This window comes from Gobio gobio (assembly GCF_949357685.1).
Source record: "Gobio gobio genome assembly, chromosome: 22".
Lineage (NCBI taxonomy): Eukaryota > Metazoa > Chordata > Actinopteri > Cypriniformes > Gobionidae > Gobio > Gobio gobio.
Window position 1 is genome coordinate 3,421,802 of NC_137118.1, and position 16,632 is coordinate 3,438,433.

Consider the following 16,632-nt stretch of genomic DNA (forward strand, 5'->3'; position numbering starts at 1 on the left):
TTCACACACATCTATTTTTAGTCTCAAATGCGAGTGAAACGTTCACACAATAAACACCATTCATTGGTTTCCCAGCATTTGCTCAATGTGATATGATTTCTCAAACTCAGAAATGAAGTCATGCTTGATGTTTTTTTTCATTTTAGCTGTTTTGAAACCGCTCCAAACTGCCTAATAAGGAAAGTTGATCTTACATTAGCTTGTTTGTTCCTGTGCTAGTTAAGTGCCCCGTTAACCTACTAAAATACACCACTCAACATCTGAGGCTGGGGCAAACTGACCCGGGACGTTCCTCAGTGTTCTGTTGTCTGAAATAAGACTGAACACAGTGTGGTGTTGTTCCTGTAGCGTCAATAATCCTGTGGGGCATCTCATGACTTAGATTTAGTATTTAATGCCTCACGGGCGGAACTGGAAACTCTGTGTGGCTGGTTGTGATGATGAAAGCTGGTCAGGTGAAGACTTTAGTCTCAGATTAAGCGTTTCATTGAAAAATCTGTTCTCTGGACTTTCTCATGTCGGGTAGATTAGGGTCACGAGGTTGACGTAGTTTCGTTTTTTTGTTCTTTTTGTAGTACAGGTGTTTCATTATTACTTTTAATTCCTCAGAACCGCAATTATGATGATTCACTCTACCGAAAATATAAAGAATAATGCTGTGTTTTTCATGCATGTAGTGGTTGACCAATATATTGCTAATATTTGGCATTTTTTTCCCGGCCTACAGTTGTGGTCAGAATTATTGGCACCCCTGAAGTAAAACAATGGGGAAAATCTCATTATGAAATCTGTTTTTCTCTAGCGTCACCCAATTTTTGCCCCGTCCTTCCCCCAGGACAGACGCTCGAGTCTTCTTCTGTAATGGCGGATGAGTTTGGAGATCAGAGCCCATTCCTTCACACAGAATCTCTCCAGATCCTTCAGATTCCAGCTCTTCTCTTCACTCCATCACTCATTCTCTATAGGGTTCAGCTCAGGCCTTCAGTTTGTGCTCACTGACACATTTCTGTGTTGATTTCGGATCATTGTCCTGATGGAAGATCCAACCACGGCCCATTATAAGATCTCCAGCAGGTTTTGATGTTTTATCTGCTGGTGTTTGCTTGAATCCATGATGCCGTGTGTCTGAACAAGAAGTCCAGGAGCAAAAACACCGGCCCTGACATTAAAGATCCAGCGGTGTGTTTAACCGTGGCCATGGGCGGCTTCTGATCTCCATCTGGTGGGTTTGCCGCCCAAAAGCTCTTGTTTTAGTGTCATGTGACCACAGGTCCCGTCTGAGGGTCCAGTCGTGTGTGAACACTGAATATGCTGGAGTTTGTTTCTGGATTTGTGCTGATGGCGGAGCTGTTGGAGACAGTTTTTAGTCTTTCTGAGCCCAAGACTCGACTAATCTCTGCCATCTGTGATCTTGGAGAGTCTTTGTCCACTCAAACGCTCCTCCTCTCGTGCATTAGGACGACACACACACACACACACACACACACACACACACACACACACACACACACACACACACACACACACACACACACACACACACACACACACACACACACACACACACACACACACACACACACACACACACCCTCTTCCAGATTCAGAACATCTTTAGTGGACTGAACTTCTTCATTATTACCCTGATGGTGGAAATGGGCATTTTCAGTGCTTTAGCTCTTTTCTTATTGTGTGAAGCTCAACAATCTTTAGCTGCACATCTGAACTATATTCTGTGCTTTTACTCATTGTGATGATGATTGAGGGAATTTAGCCTTGCTCATATTTATCCTCCTGTGGGACAGGAAGTCATAGCTGGACATGCTCATGCTCATAGTCACACTGGTGTGCTTCAGAGATATCTTACTCTAGGAGTGCCAATAATTGTCCAACATGTTTTTGGAAAAAAACATTGATTTCATAATGATATTTCCCCCCACTTTCAATTGTTTTACTTCAATGAATTTTGTTTTAAATAAAAGATCAAAAGGATAAACAATGCAGATTTATTTTACACCAATCTTTGATCATATTTACCAGGGGTGCCAATAATTCTGACCGCAACTGTATAGTAAATTAGAATAAATTAATTGATTAATCTTATGGTTTTTGACCAGTGTTTGTTGGCAAGTTGTAACGGCCTCCTAAAAAAATGTTCATTCATGGTCCGGTGAACCCAAAACCTGTCAAATTACACAAGACTTCTTTAAGAATTGGTGGACTAGTTGCAACATCCCTTCTGTGTTCATATCGTAGGCCTTTCTTCTCCTTTTTAAAATCTTATGGTAAACCTTTCCATGCCTACCACAGGGTTCCCACGCTTCTTGAAAGTACTTGAATTTCAGACACATGGGTTCTTGAAAACAAACAGGTCCTTGAAAGTGCTTGAATTAAGGATGAACTGCATTTTGTTAGAGTAGCACGCGCTGCCAAAGCCAGAACAAAACAGCGTTACAGGAGGAAGCGGGGAAAACCTGAAAAAATGCTGCGTGAGCGGATGGATCGTGATCATGTACAGACAGCTCTGCATAAGGCCGGATACACACCGCAAGCGTGGCGTGACCATGGCGTTTCTGTTGTGTGTCAGTTGCGTGGCGTTTTCTGTGTCTTTGCACACCAGAAACGTGTCTGACGTGGCCCTGCTGCTGCTAGTGGAAGGCCTATACTTAAAGGGTTAGTTCACCCAAAAATGAAAATTCTGTCATTAATTACTCACCCTCATGTCGTTGGACACCCGTAAGACCTCCGTTCATATTCGGAACACAAATGAAGATATTTTAGTGTAAAGCTGATGCTGAGAAAGGCTTCAGATAGGCCTCCATTGGCATTCAGTACATTTACACTCACAAGACCCATAAAAGGCACTTAAAACGTCGTTACAAAGTCCATCTCACCACAGTGGCTCTACAATAATTTTACGATGCGACGACAATAGTTTGTGTGTGCAAAAAAAATCAAAATAACACCTTTATCCAACTTGTTCTTGTCTTTTGTGTGTGTCTCCACGACGCATGCGCGAGAATATGACGGAGATCCGGCGTTCGGACACATGACCCAGAAGAGATTTGTTTACAAGCAGAGGAAGACGCGCGTGTCTAAGCTGTTGAATTCTACATTGATCGTGCTTTAGGTCTCGGCGTAGTTCTCAAAATGGGGTTAAAGTGTGCATTTCATGGATTCCCGAACGCTGGCGCTACGTCATATTCTCGCGCATGCGTCGTGGAGGCACACACGGAAGACAAGAACAAGTTGAATAAAGTCGTTATTTAGATTTTTTTTTTGCGCACAAAAACTATTTTCGTCGCTTCGTAAACTTATTGTAGAGCCACTGTGGTGAGATGGACTTTGTAACGATGTTTTTAGTGCCTTTTATGGGTCTTGTGAGTGTAAATGTACTGAATGCCAATGGAGGCCTATCTGAAGCCTTTCTCAGCATCAGCTTTACACTAAAATATCTTCATTTGTGTTCCGAAGATGAACGGAGGTCTTACGGGTGTCAAACGACATGAGGGTGAGTAATTAATGACAGAATTTTCATTTTTGGGTGAACTAACCCTTTAATGTTAAACATGCATATATAGCCTACTGATACAGCAAAGACAACGTCGGGCGTTTTGACCGCCACATAGGCTACAGAATATTTCGTTCTGTATTGACAGGTGCAATATTTGAAAATCGATAATTATTTTTTTTTAAAAATTACAATTATATCTAAAACCTAGAGACTTTCAAATATGTATTCGTGTCAAAATGACATATAAACATCTTTTCCTATTCTATTTTGCCTGGAAACGCTTCCAACCAGGGCTGAAACGATCAGTCGACAAGGTCGACAATAAAAAATTGTTGACAAATATCTTTGTTGTCGAGTAGTTGTTTGACCTCATGTGACCTCATGTGACCTAATGTAAGCGCCTGCAATATGGCGATTTGACCGCTATGGTGCTGTAGCGCTAGAGTGTAATGCAGCCCTTACAAATGTTGCGGTAGAAGAAAACAGCGCGAATGACGGAGTGCAAAGTGCAAACTAATCTGAACTAGCAAGATGTGGGAAAGTTTCACAAAACTTCAAACCAAGGCTGCTTCTCAATCAGCTCTAGTTCAGTAGTCAGGGCACTGATCAGGGATCAGCCTATTGACTAGTGTCCTGATCAGTGAACTAGAGCTGATTGAGACGTGCAAGGCCAAACTTTTCACGGGAGCACAATGTGCAAGTTGGAGCACTTAAAGAGGAAACAACTAACTAACTAGCGGTAAATCTCTTTATTAGAGAATGCAATACTACTAATAATTGTAATAATATTAACAATAATAATATAATTACAGTAATGTGATGATTTATTTAGCTTAGAATAAAGTTTGATGGAGCTTGTAGTCAGGACTGTTTTTATTATTATAACACTATTAGGTATTATAGTAGGGCTGCAACGACGCGTCGACGTCGTCGATGACGTCGACTACGAAAATACGTCGACGTGCGTGAAATGCGTCGACGCGTCGGCGGCACATTATTTACGTTCTAGAATGAAACAGAAGATCTAGAATAATGGCAGCTTCTGCTCCCGGGCATAGTGAAAATGATCATTTATCATATAAAGCCAGACCGCGACATTCAAAAGTGTGGGAGTACTTTAAACAGAAGCCGAATAAAACTGTGCTTTGTTCGCTCTGTAACGCCGGTTTCACACTGCACGCGGTGACAGAGCAGGAGCTGTGCGCGTGGAGAGCGGGAGCTTTCACACTGCAGTCAGTGTTGCCAAGTCCGCTTTTTCCCGCGGAATTGGGCTACTTCTACACTGTTGCCGCGGGCTGTGTCTTATGTCCGCGGGTTGAAGCAAAAAAACACACATATTTAACCCCCCGAACGCGATGTTTACCAGAGAACCTCCCCGAAACGCGATTGGGCTTGTTTTGGGCTAGTTTTGAGTAACGAATGGGTGGGTTTTGTTGTGTAAACCTGGCAACCCTGCTGCTAGTGTTCTCTCGCGCCGCTGAACCGTGGCGCATGTATTGCAACAGACGGTCACATTTTCCGGTGTTCTTCTCCGACCCCAGTACGTCTCGTGCTTTTATTTATTATGGGCTGCATATATCTGCTGTTAATGCGACCTGGTTCCGCTCTGTCCCAAACACATATGCATAATAACTTGTTGTATATAGGTAGTTTACATGATTAAAGTAACATTAAAGTTAAGATATGCCTCTAGCTTTAATAATTTAAATGTGTCTGAAGTTTGGGCAAAAACTTCTGGCAGCTTTAGTCGTTGTTTATGCACATGTATCTTCAAAATAGACAACTAGTTATACATTAACACTATGCTGAAAGCTCCTGTATGTGAACCTTTTGCAGATAAATACAAGTGCATTTTCGTTTACTATTGACACAAATCAATAAGTAAATCATACTCAACTACTATAGTAAACAACTTTTCCTAATTAGGCCTACTCTGTATACATTTTATGATGAATAGTATCATTATATATTATGTTTAAAAAGCTTCTTTTGTTCATATATTTCATTATAAAATGGCACACTATGTACACTACCCTTCCTGAAATACAATTAATATTGTCATCATTCATTGATTTCATGTTAAAATAATATACAAATTCACTACCCTCTTTGAAATACAATAATCAGTAAAAAAGAATAATAAGATTAATCTGGAAAAATAATCGTTAGATTAGTCGACTAATCGAAAAAATAATCGTTAGATTAGTCGACAGAAAAAATAATCGTTAGTTGCAGCTCTATATTATAGTCTCATCACTTGCCTGTATTTTGTTCCATATGCATGAAGACTTACAAAAGGCGATGTTAGGAAGAATATCATGTCAGTTACTTTTTCATATTGTTGATTAAAAGGTGAATGAGAATCTGTCAGCTCAATTGTCATGTAAGAGATTAATATTATGTCATTTTGTCTGCGACGTCATTTGCAGATGAATATTTTGACCATTCTTTGTGTCCTGAAGTAAATGTCTTTTTCGGTTTCAGTTCTAAGAAAAGCAGTGGGCCTGTTATTGTTTTACAAATGAAGCTCTTAATACTGCTGCCAAGAGATGTTTACATTCAAACATCTATTTTTTTTTGTCTGTAATACAGCTAATTTTTGTTTATTATTATTTATTTTGTCAATTGAAAGAGAACAGAATATTTAAACAATGCTTAAAGAGCATTTGTGTGTGATTTGAGTTCTGAGAACTTGGCTCAAAGTTAATTAAAACAACCATTTCAAAAGCTGAAGTGATTTTCTTTATTATATATAGTTAGAATATGTATAACTCAATGTTTTAACTAATTGAAAAAGCTGAATAATTGTTCAAAACGTACTGATTAGTCGTTGATGACAATGTCAATAATCGACGATTAGTCGATTAATCGTGCTAATAATCGTTAGATTAATCGATTATTAAAATAATCGTTTCTTGCAGCCCTACTTCCAACACGCATTTCTGCTGTTCCATAAGCGCCATCTACTGTCAAAAGCCCTTTTTGGACAGTAATTGTTTCGTGTGGGGTATGTTCATCATTGACAGGGGCTAGTCAGTGATTTTATTGCCGTCCGAAACCAGAATGTCAGTGTTTTTCTCCCACCACCCGCATAAAAATCCCCTGTTTTTTGACAAACACCAAAGACGTGTGGTCATTTAATTGCCGTCTGAATCCACATCTCTGAGTTTTCAAGAATATATCACTTCAGAATTCACTGTTTATCCTTTTTGACCCCTGCAGGCCACCGTACGGTTGCACTTCGCTGTCATTTGGATGCGTTTGAAAAATCCAGACTTTTATTACTGAAATGCTGGCAAGTATTTACAAGAGCAATATATTTCATCACCACTCAAAAAATAAAAAGAATAAAAGCACGTAAACTTTTGAAGTGGGCCGTTATCACGGCAGCGATTATATCTGTTAAATATAATATATGTGCAGATCTTAAAAGCCTTCAAATTGATTTTTAAAAAGGTACAGGTGATTTTAATAAATAATTTTGCATATTTTTAATGCATAACAATGAACTTGTCCATATCTTTTCATTTAATTGGAAAATTCATGCTATATTATGCTATATGCTATATTATCTCGATATTTTGATGTTTTAATTGCGTAATGATTTATAAAATCTAGTGTGAAATAAATGTTAAAAGCAGGAATAAGAGCACTGCAAACTGCATCTCTCGTTAGATCTCGCTCTTCTACACCAGCCTCTTTCCTCATTGGATTTTTAAAAAGTCGCATGCCCCTAAAATTGTATTTTAGTTGTCAGTATATGCCTTCGCGTTACTGCATTAATGATGGACACAGGTACAGTAGGTATTTGATATACTGTCCAGATTGGCAGTAACACACACACCTTTATCTTATTTATTGTGCTTGATGTAAAATAAATGATGCTTTAAAAAGGCCTTGAATCTGGTGTTCATGAAAGAGTGGGAACTCCTTTTTCCCCCTTGGCTCCTTCAATGCAGTGGATTTGTGCCCAATGTGATGCCATGTTTGGGTCAGGGTGGAGGACTTGGCTTTATACTGGCGTGACGTGAGACTCACAATGATGTTTTGTGTGTTGGTCTGTTCCTGTTCACTGTCAGTTGGCTGTGCTGGAAAATGGAGAACTGTGAAACATTCAGACTCGAGCGTGTACATAATCCAGTAAAGAGGACACTTGATAACACAAAATCCTGACAAATGTCTGCGATATGTCATGTCGGATTCCCACTTGCATTCTCAAAAACCATCGTAAACGCATTACTTCTGAATGAAAGATTATAATGCATGCAAGCGTAAAAACCTGTGTGTTCCTGATGAGGATGCATCATGTCTTTCTCACTAACTGTCTTTCTCTCTCCGTCCCAACAGAGGCGTTTACGTCACTTGCGGAGCATAGCGGCCCGAAACATCGTGAACAAGAATGGCTCTCCTCTGCTGGACACTTACTTCACCCTTCACCTTCACCAGGAAGACCGGATATCACGAGGTGACTGATGCTAGCTCAACTTGCTGGAACTCACGCTTCATTTAGTACTTAAAGCTGCAGTGTGTACCAACTAGGGCTGTAATCAACCAAAGAAAATCTTGGAAAATTTTCGACTAAAAATGACGTTAGGGAAAAAATATTAAATGAATTAGCTGTGCACTGTGCGCAGTACTTGGTGGCCTTGTTGTCTGCCTAAATTAATTATAAATAAACATAAAAAACTAGTAGGCTATTTGCAGTATATTAAATAGTTTTTGAGCTGATTATTTTGCACTGAAGTGAGTCTGATGGCTCTGACAGCGCTGCATCACGTGCACCTGCGCAATATCATAGCCTATGATTTCCCAAAATATAGTATGTTGTCAACTAGTGATATCATCACAACAACTTTTGAGGAATATGCAACATAATTTAGACAATTGTTTTTGTATTATAATAACTGACAGACACTCATTTCAGCCGCTCTGTGAACACAGGATCAGCTCAGCTTCACGGCTGAGACACGAATAGACTATTAACTTAAAGCTTTTACTCTTAAACACAAAAGAACGTCCACTTTAATAAAAAAGGAATATTTATTAAACAAGCCAGATCAAGAGCAGAAAAAACGCTCTCACGATTAAATAAATACAGAAAACTAGCCTACTTCAATCATAGACAGTAAAAGAAAGACTTCAATCTGTCTCTCTTGTCCAGTGGGTTGGCTAAATAAATGGAAAAAAAATTTGGCCAAGAAGTTTTATTTCGGTGCATCCCTACTCTCGGCTTCACAACTTTGCAGAACGTTAACATTCACACACACAGTGATATTACACACTGCATGAGAGGGAATATTCAATAAAACAGAATAGGGGCACTTTAAAACTACATTTCTAACCAACTCTTTAAAAAAGAATAGCCTGTATATAGTCCTGCTCTTTTTTTTGATCGCCTTTTTTCGTATCATATATTCAAGTAATCATCATAAATTCTGTATCATTTGAAAGCTTACGAACTCAAAATTCATCCTGTGAAAACGGTTTTGAAATCGGACAGTGTGTTACCATGGAAACGCTACTCTAAATTATTCTAGCGGGCTCCTCCCCCTAGTGGGCGGCGTCATGGTTTTAATTATTTTAACTACTTTATAATCTAAATCTTTTCCAATCTTGACAAAACACATATTGTCGGAAAGGTCTGAGTCTCAAGGTTCCATATTTGGAGTCTGTTTTGTAGGGCTGTTCGATTAATCGAAAAATAACCGAAACCGACATTCAGATCCTCTAACCGACGTATTTTTCCCATGTCGGTTATTTCGGTTTTAGTCACGTGACTCCGCCCCGTCAGTCACATCAAGTGCAGTTTGAAGGCACAGAGAGATGCAGGAGCGGTTATCTGTGTTTATAGATGCTCAGAATCACTATAGCAACTGCATGTTTTACACAGTTTATACAGGTAAGTTAATTGCCGTTCTTCATATAGCCTACCGCTGACGTGCACACACACACACACAGATGGCGCACGCAAGCCCTGAAGCCAGATCACTTTCACTTTCGTGCTCATAAAGTTTGTCAAGTAAATGCGTTTAAAGGCTTGCCAGTTTCAACATTTAAAGCGATTGTGCACTATTCAAAAACAACAATACGGAGAATGTATCCGTTCAGTGCTCAGCTTCTTTCTGTGACACAGAGCCGTGTCGCGTCTCTGAAAACACGCGCCCTGAAGGCAGATCTCGTTCACCTGCGTCCTCACAAAGTTTGTCATTTGTATGTGGTTTAAGCCCTGCCAGTTTGAACATTAAAGCGAGTTTCGGCCATCAGATGTGTATTATGTTGAACTAATGCCTGATATATTGTGACAAACGAACACTCAGACAGAAGCTCGCACATCACGTGAAGATCGCGCGCAGAAACGCAGTCTCAACGCTGTCCTGTGACTAAAGTAAAGTCACTAAAGTAGCTTAGAAACTCAACCGTTATAGGCATACATTTTAATACCTTTGAAGTACAAACCACAGCTTCATAATGAATAGAGACAGTATGAGTAATTCACACACACACTCACTCTCTCATTAATGCATTCAGATAAATGTAATGTAGGCCTACAGTGTTAATTTATCTGCATCTGATGTACAACAAACAGAAATCTGCTCCATAGACAATAACTGCTGAAAGTGAACCGTTTCCTTCAAGTATTTTAAAATCACAAAGAAATGCACTTTTTCATTAGAAATAAAATCCACCTGTTCTATATATAAATATGTAGAACATATTTACAGTACAAACCTTATCAGTGAACTTACTCAACCCCCCCCCCCCCCCCCCCCCCCAAAAAAAAAGCAAAATAATCGTTCATTAATCGTAATCGAGGTAAAATGTACAATTAATCGAGGTTTTAATTTTTGGGCAAATCGTTATAGCCCTACTGTTTTGTGATGGAAGTGATATTTGGACAGAAATTTACAGGAAAATGCATTAAAAAAAACAATCAATGGAATTTGAATGACACCCAGTGGCTATTTTTGGTATAGCAAGTAAACAAAATCTTTTAATTTTTGTGATATAAACTTTGATTTTATAGTAAAACATTTTTGTAAATATATATTTTATATGAAATAAAAATATTTTGTACAGTATTTTTCATTTACAGTACATTTAAACTTCCATAACTTTTTCATGCTTTCATATTTTGAATTGCTATAATCTGCAGAGTGTCTTCTTTAAAACGAGACTAAACTTAGCTCTATATTCCAAAGCATTCTTGAATTACAGCCCTTAAGTTTGGATAGTTTATTGTCATGTGTATTCTCAAAAAGGAGGGTGACCGTTAAAGGGTTAAACAGAACAGCATTTATTTGAAATATTAATATAAGTGTCTTTACTGAATGTGTCCTTGCTGAATAAAAGTATTAATTAGAAGAGCTTCTGAATGGTATTCTGTAAGGATTTAAAAGCTTCTGGATGACTTCTAACTTGCTTCTTTTCCTCTTCCAGATTTCTATAAAAGTGAAGTCATCCGGGACTCATTGGTGAGTGCTTTTGTTTTCATTGGTGTTTTGGTGATGCCATTTAATGCTTATTATTTCAAACTTGTGAAATGGTAGATGGAGCACAGCGTATCATAGCTTGTTATAGCGTAGCATATCAGCATTCCCAGCAGTCTCCTCTGGATTTATGTTCTGCTGTTGGATAATAAAAGTGAATGTCTTTTGGTTTAGTCACCACTCGTCTTTAATGTCTGTTCAGCCTTATGGGACTGCTGAAAACTGAACAATGGGGGATTTATTACTGTTAAACCATAATAAACAGGGGATCTTTGAATAGTTTAAGACACTTTCAGAAACTTTCCATCATATTTATTTTGTAATTTTATTTGTGGATGCCTTTGGTAAACATTTTGGGATTTTTAAAAGGGTTAATTGGATCTTAAAGGTGAAGTGTGTCATTTTTTAATGCTAAAATACAAAAAAAACGTATGGCTGATTGATTGATTGATTTTATTAGACAAAAATGTATCATGCAACATTTCAGAACTGTCGAGGATAATATAGACAAAAAAGCAGAAGGCTTATTTCCATTGTGGTCCTCTATGTTTACAAAACTGGAAGAACAAATTATAGATGGACAGAAATTAGCATCAAGTTCAGAATCTCACATTACATCCCCTTTGATTAATGATATAAAAGCCATTTTTAACTTCCTTTCTAAAAACGCTTTCTACTTTTATCTGCTTCATACAACAAGGCAAATCATTCCAGGCTATAACACTAGTATATAAAGAAGAATTAAACTCTTAAATCTTACAAGGATAAATAAATATCAGTGCTACTTTTGGGGCTTTGTGGTTGGGAACAAAGTCTGTCTGACAACAGCAGCTGTGGCTCAACCAATGATGTGAGATTGATCTTTTTGACCAACCAATGGCAGATATGCCACAGAAATACAGAAATGACACACTTCTCCTATATAGGGATGTCATGATACCAAGATTCTTTAGAAATCATAGGGCCCTAGTTTTAATCATGTTAAAGGTGCACTATGTAAAATTTTTTTCAGTAAAATATCCAAAAACCACTAGGCCGGTGTTATATATTTTGTTCAGTTGAGTACTTACAATCAGTGTTGGGTAAGTTACTCTAAAAAAGTAATTTATTACTAGTTACTAAATACATCTTCAATAGTGTAATTAGATTACTGTACAAATTACTCTCTCCTAAAAGTATTTAATTACTTATTACTTTCTAAATCCTATATCAACCTTGACTAGTTAAGCGATCCAAGGATAGATGTGGACTCCTCTAGACCCCTGAAGGTGTGCTGTGGTATCTGGCACTAAGATGTTAGCAGCAGATCCTTTAAGTCCTGTAAGTTGCGAGGTGGGGCCTCCAAGGATCAGACTTGTTTGTTCAGCTCATCCCACAGATGCTCGATTGGATTGGATTCAAGGATAGACATGAAACAGCTCTTAATTCATTCAAATAATTAATATAACACTACATAAATTATTCTTATTAACTGACCAAAGTATTACAAATGTTAGAAGGATACATAAAACATGCATTTTAAAGTTAGACTTTATATTTTCATGTTAATTCCACTATTGTATTATATATAATTGTATTTAGTATTTAGTTCAATTACATCAGAAGTAACTGTAATTCAATTACAGAAAAAAATAAGAGTAATTAGATACTGTAATTTAATTGTTTTGAATAGGGATGGAAAAGTTACAAAGTGCCGCTTTAAAAGCAGCCTGACCCATATGGCACATGGACCCTCTCACCTACACAGAAAGCCATCCCAGCAGCACATTTACTGATATAAAACAGCTTTTTACATGGACTTTTTGGGGTCACATCGGCAACCTTTTGAAACAATTCCTTATTTTACTCCGCCAAGAAGGCCTGCGAGCCACTAGAGCGGATGTGGCTTCCTTCATTGACGTCTGGAAAGCGGTTTAATGACCGCATGGTCACTCTGTCCAAGTTTAAAAACACTGACGCATAGCAACACAACTCACAAAAGCTAACGATCATCAGTAATGTGAATCATACAGACATGATGAAAGGCTTTTGTCCGTTAATCTGACTGTAATGGACGTTTGGATGATCATAGTGCTGGAATACTGCATTTATTTAATGGTGTGTTTTCACATGAGATGCCACGCCCAGGCTGGAGGCCTGTTCTCGTGTTGGGTGTGCTTTTCTCTCATTCATTCACAGAGGAGGCACAGCTGTATGGAAGTTGTTTATTATTAAATTTGTATGTGTAATATCATGGATAGTGGTCTGTAATTTTGTTTATTGTTATATATACAGTGCATCCAGAAAGCATTCACAGCGCTTCACTTTTTCCACATTTGGTTATGTTACAGCCTTTTTCCAAAATTGATTAAATGTTGTGAAATATTGTGTTGGTCCCCCTGACCCGTCGAGGCATGGACTCCTGAAGGTGTGCTGTGGTATCTGGCACCAAGATGTTAGCAGCAGATCCTTTAACCCTCTGGTGCTCTTCGTTTAGGGGTTGCATTGGTCGTCTTCCCGGTCATAAGTGACCGGACACCTAAAAATGTAACTTCCTCCACCCCAGTAAAACCAATGCAATTTATTTTTCTTCAATAATATTTTTTCTTTTTAATTTTGTATTTTGAGATTATTTGATGGTATTTTTTATATTTATGCAATAGTTATGGTCTATTTTTGCCATTGAAAATGATACAACATTTTTTATTTTTTTATATTGCAGTATTTCAGGTTAAAATAGAGACTAGGCCTTTTAAATATATATTTTTTGAAGGTAGATCAGCGCCCTCTTTTGGAATTATTTAAGAAATCATGCAACCATGGGTGTAATCACTAGAGGTCTCGATGGAGAATAGGGATGCACCGGTTGACCGGCCAAAAACCGGAACCGGCCGGTTTTTGTTCTAGCGCGCGCGATCGGCAACCGGCCGGTTTTCTCTGTATTTTTCTGCCGATTTATCCGGAAGTGCGCCCGCGTGCACATACGCCTATATTGCAATCATTCGCGAACATGTCACATGTGTGTTACAAACGGAACCTGGAGAACTGAGGAAGAGCCGCTTTCCTGCGCGAGCTGAAGTTGCGCGAGCGTTTGTTCAGCTCAGCTTCATCTGCTCACACAACGCGTCTGCTAATGTCCGATTCACGAACCAATGACTCATTTGAACCGAATCATTTTAACGACTGGTTAGAACAACTGATCCGTCCAACACTTGAACTAACGAACCAGTTTATTAATTTACTCAGAACTCCTCTGAAATGAGAACACAAGTGTGCTTACCCAATTCAGCAAGAGTGAATAGTAAGAATTAGTTTAATCATCCACAGTCATTCAGCTTATTTATGTTGACAATGTGTAGTGAAATATAATTTAGTGTAGACTGGAGTTAGCTGAGACCAGAACAAAGTTGTTAGCTAGCTGATAATTTTACTAAATTGTATATGGTAGAAAATTAGGCTATTTATTAATTTTTTATGCTACTTTTTAATATTAATATGATTATACCAAAACAATTATCATTAAATAGTGTAAAAAATGAGGATCAAAAGAAACAAACATCAAGGTAGAGATCATACATAATATCAGATGTCAAAATAAGATAAGCAAAAATTACAAAAGTTTCTTTGCATTTATTTTACATGTATTGTCAGTATTGCGCTCACAGATCACGTAGGTAGAGTTCTTTACTGTGTGTGTGGATGACAATGTCTGTCAGCCACCACCGAAGACCATTTTTGACCCAGGAAAAACCCTGCTATAGGATGATCATTTTTATTTGGTAACACTTTAGAATAATGGTCATTAGTTAATATTAGTTAACTAATTTAGTTAACATTAACTAATAATGAACTGCACTTATAAAGCGTTTATTAATCTTTGTCAATGTTAATTTCAACATTTACTAATGCATTATTAAAATCTTGTTAACATTAGTTAATGCACTGTGAACTAACATGAACAAACCATGAACAGCTGGATTTATATTAACTAACGTTAATAAAGATGAACAAATACAGTAACAAATGTACTGCTCATGGTTAGTTCATGTTAGTTAATACATTAACTAATTTTAACTAATGACCATTATTCTAAACTGTTACCTTTTATTTTATCTTAAAATTACATTGACTTAATTTGATTTAAAAAGCACCTGCTGTAGCATCTTAGTTTTTTTCGTTGCACTAAACATTATTTGATTTAACATTTTGGAACAATTATATACTTTGGTTTTATTTAATTTCACTGGTAAAGACTTTTTTTCTTTACACTGAATTTAAAAACAAATGCTGATTTAAGTAACATCTTTGTTTGGATTGCGGAATATGCAGTTGTTGCCTTTAATTTCACCTTTCAGCCTTTTAATTTCCAATTAAATTTCCTGTTAATTTCAGATTGCGGACTTGTTTTCATTAGCCAAAAGCCAATTTAGCCTGTTAAATACCAAATAAACATCTTGTTCATGTATACTTTCATTCTTTTATTGCGTAAAAAAAAATAAAATAAATAAATTCGGAAATCGGTATCGGAATCGGCCATGTAAAATCATGATCGGTGCATCACTAATGGAGAATTCCCTAGTTCTGTTTTGAACACATTTATTTTCTTTTTTTGTTGATGGATTTGAATATATATTTAAAAAATCTCAAAGACTATTTATTATAAAGTTTTAGATATTTTTTGTTTGTTAGAAATATAGATTTTTTTCTGTGAATTTGTGTTTTTGCAGATTTCCCATTCATTTCCTATGGGGGTGATTTTTGACCGAAGAGCACAAGTGGGAGTATTTTTTACGACCACTTATCATGCTCAAATCATGCCCTCATTTTTATTTGTGTTAACATACCCTAATGCTGGAAAAGTCACCAAGTTTCATATTTTTCCGATGGAGCAGTGATTTAAAAAAATTCCATAGGCTCAGTTTTTCATAGGTGTGTGTGTGTGTGTGTGCGTGTGTGTGAGCGGATGAGTCAATATCACACTCTTGATGTTTTAGTGTCACCCCTTTACAGCGGTGTACTTTTTTTCAGCATTGTGGCCGATTTGTAGATTGTACACACAAATATTTTGTGAATTTGTGTTTTTGCAGATTTTCCATTCATTTCCTATGGTCGGTCATTCATGACCGAAGACTATGAACGCTACTTTTTTTTTTTACGACCAATTAGCATGCTCGAATCATGACCCCTATTTTTTTTTGTGTGTTTACATACCTAGTGGTAGACAAGTCACCAAATGTCATATCATTCCGATGAAGCTGTGATTTTTAACATTTCAAGAGCACCAGAGGGTTAAGTCCTGTAAGTTGCGAGGTGGGACCTCCCAAGCGCAAATCCTTACGCTTGCCCATTTTTCCTGCTTCTAACACATCAACTTTTAGGACAAAATGTTCACTTGCTGCCTAATATATCCCACCCACTAACAGGAGATCATCAGTGTTACTCACTTCACCTCCGCACTAAAAATTGTACAAATTCTGCAAAAACTATTTTAAAGAGCTCAATTGTAACACAATCTTTTCTTCTTTAACCTCTGACCTTCTTGCCCCTATTTTGTTTCTTTATTTCCCTTTCTTTCTTTCCTTCCTGTACGTCCTTCCGGTCTCTCATGTAATCACTCCTTCTTTTCTGCCCCTCTGGTGGACACTGATGGCT

The 16,632-nt window shown here is 37.6% G+C and overlaps 1 protein-coding gene across 1 annotated transcript in view; it reads left to right on the forward strand.

Annotated features, from left to right (window-relative positions):
* The window catches only part of uvrag (UV radiation resistance associated gene), a 240,914-nt gene that overhangs the window by 12,331 nt on the left and 211,951 nt on the right, over positions 1–16,632 (forward strand). The window contains exons 2-3 of the mRNA XM_079804580.1: positions 7,862–7,979; positions 10,952–10,986. Of these exons, the coding sequence (XP_079660706.1) occupies positions 7,862–7,979; positions 10,952–10,986 (153 nt within the window). The remainder of the gene's footprint in view (positions 1–7,861; positions 7,980–10,951; positions 10,987–16,632) is intronic.